Source organism: Sinocyclocheilus anshuiensis, unplaced genomic scaffold (genome assembly GCF_001515605.1).
Source record: "Sinocyclocheilus anshuiensis isolate Anshui unplaced genomic scaffold, SAMN03320099.WGS_v1.1 scaffold235, whole genome shotgun sequence".
Lineage (NCBI taxonomy): Eukaryota > Metazoa > Chordata > Actinopteri > Cypriniformes > Cyprinidae > Sinocyclocheilus > Sinocyclocheilus anshuiensis.
This window is the reverse complement of record NW_015552562.1, coordinates 951,249-953,361: the sequence shown is the minus strand read 5'-3', so window position 1 is coordinate 953,361 and position 2,113 is coordinate 951,249. Positions and strand designations below refer to the sequence as shown.

General features: G+C 36.3%; 1 protein-coding gene across 1 annotated transcript in view; it reads left to right on the top strand.

The window, feature by feature from the left end:
* glra1 (glycine receptor, alpha 1) overlaps positions 1 to 1,680 on the top strand; it is a 60,533-nt gene extending 58,853 nt beyond the window's left edge. The window contains exon 9 of the mRNA XM_016455460.1: positions 724 to 1,680. Within this exon, the coding sequence (XP_016310946.1) occupies positions 724 to 1,011 (288 nt within the window). The 3' untranslated portion in view covers positions 1,012 to 1,680. The remainder of the gene's footprint in view (positions 1 to 723) is intronic.
* Positions 1,681 to 2,113: the final 433 nt, after the last annotated feature.

Genomic DNA, 2,113 nt, shown 5'->3' with positions numbered 1-2,113 from the left:
TATATTCAATTATTATTGGATCTCCTTTAATACTTTCAGAATCTTTACTTATTAAAACGATTTTGTTTCTGTATTTTAAAAAAAAAAAAAATTTTTTTTATATTAACATTTTAATGACAGTATATTTATTGAAAAAAATGTATCCTTTTATTTTTCAAAATAAGCAGAAAATAGTACAAACTTTGCTAAAGTGATTGTTTTGAACAAGTATTAACTTAGACATTATTAAAAAAACTTTATTTTAGCTGAAGTATTTGTATCGATACCGTGTGTGGGGTAAAAGGCCCCTCTTGCCACCTCATACATTTATAAGATTTTTAAACAAAATAAACAACTTGAATGATTTATTTTCACACAAAATCTGTTGCTCCATTAATGTTCAATACAACGTATATATTTTTTCTGCAATTATACATTTTAGGCGCAGTGAATGGCACATTTTTTCTTAAGGTGGGCCTTTAGCCCCGTTGTACCCTATATTTTATTTATTTAATTATTTTTTTTATAAATTGATGATTAATTTAATTTGTTTAAATGACCAGGCATCATGGTAAATTTGAAGGGCTATTTTTTTATTACTAATGTCAAATCTTCTCCCTAATTCAATGCTCAAATATGTGCTCTGTAAACTGGTTTACTCCTCACCAATGACACTGGATTGCACTATATATTACTGGTTTAAGGGTTAGTGTTTGACTAATGGGTTTCTTGACCGATTGACAGGAGGACGAGGCGGGAGACGGCCGGTTCAGCTTCGCCGCCTACGGCATGGGTCCGGCGTGCCTCCAGGCCAAAGATGGCGTGGCCATCAAGGGCAACAACAACAACGCGCCCACCTCCACCAACCCCCCTGAGAAGAGCGTGGAGGAAATGCGCAAGCTCTTCATAAGCCGCGCCAAACGGATCGACACGGTGTCGCGCGTGGCCTTTCCGCTGGTCTTCCTCATTTTTAACATTTTCTACTGGATCATTTACAAGATAATACGCAGTGAGGATGTTCACAAGCAGTAAAGAGATGCGAATCCAGCCGCCTCCACGCCCCTCCCCACGTCCCACCGTGCCCGCCTTCCTCTCACTGCAGCGCTCTCACTCGCTTACGGTGATGACTAGTCCCCGGAAGAGGTATTTATTCCTTTTTTTCGTCTCTTTCTCTCCTGTCCTCCTGAATAATCCGGACCTGTGCAATAGCAATGCAGTAAAATGCATGATATATGAATGTGGCAATATATTTACTAAAAAAATGAAAATGACTAAAAGTAAATATTCAACTAAAGAACTTCTGAACGGATGACTGGGAATCCAAGAGGAAAACTTGTCAAACTTTTTTTTGCAACTTGAAGACATACTGCATTGCGAGAATACGGAAAAACATTACTGCTGTAATATATCGTATATTTAAATGATAATACTTCAGTCATTGAAATGAAACATTTTTGGGGCGTCTCGAGGCAGTTTGGGGCTTCCATGAATACACAATGTTGCTTTGGTACACGTGTCCTGGGGTCTCACGATGTTTCATTCTGATATCGATTATTAATGGATCTTGATGAGTGCCGGTGAAAAATATATATTTATTCAAGCTATGATCAATGTGTTCCTCTATCTGTGCTCATTTTCAGGTTTCGTTTTGTTTAAAACATCAGATTATGTTCTGCTCATGTGCCAAACATCATCCTTTAGGTTGACCAAACAATTTCATCGATTTATTCATGTGTTCACCTTTGGATATATAAGCTAAATAAACTAACTATAAAATAACTTAAATATTAGTATGTGTAAAATAAAATATACTTTTAACTCTTTGCATTCCTTGGTTTTGGCATTTTCATCATTCCAGAATATGTCAGAAACGGGCAGAAAGAAAAGCAAAGGGATCTTTCATAACTCATGTTTCATACAGTGTTATTTTTCTAAATGTGGTTTAGCCGTACAGCCCAGTGCCATGATAATAGATCTATATTTCCGACCAAATGTATATTACAGTGATTTTTCAGTCTATATGTATAAACACTGCATTGTGCAACAGAATAAACAATGCACAAAGGTTTCGTTTATGATATTTAGGATGCATCCTCATCTGGCTTCTCTATGCAATAATCGGATATGCAATTAT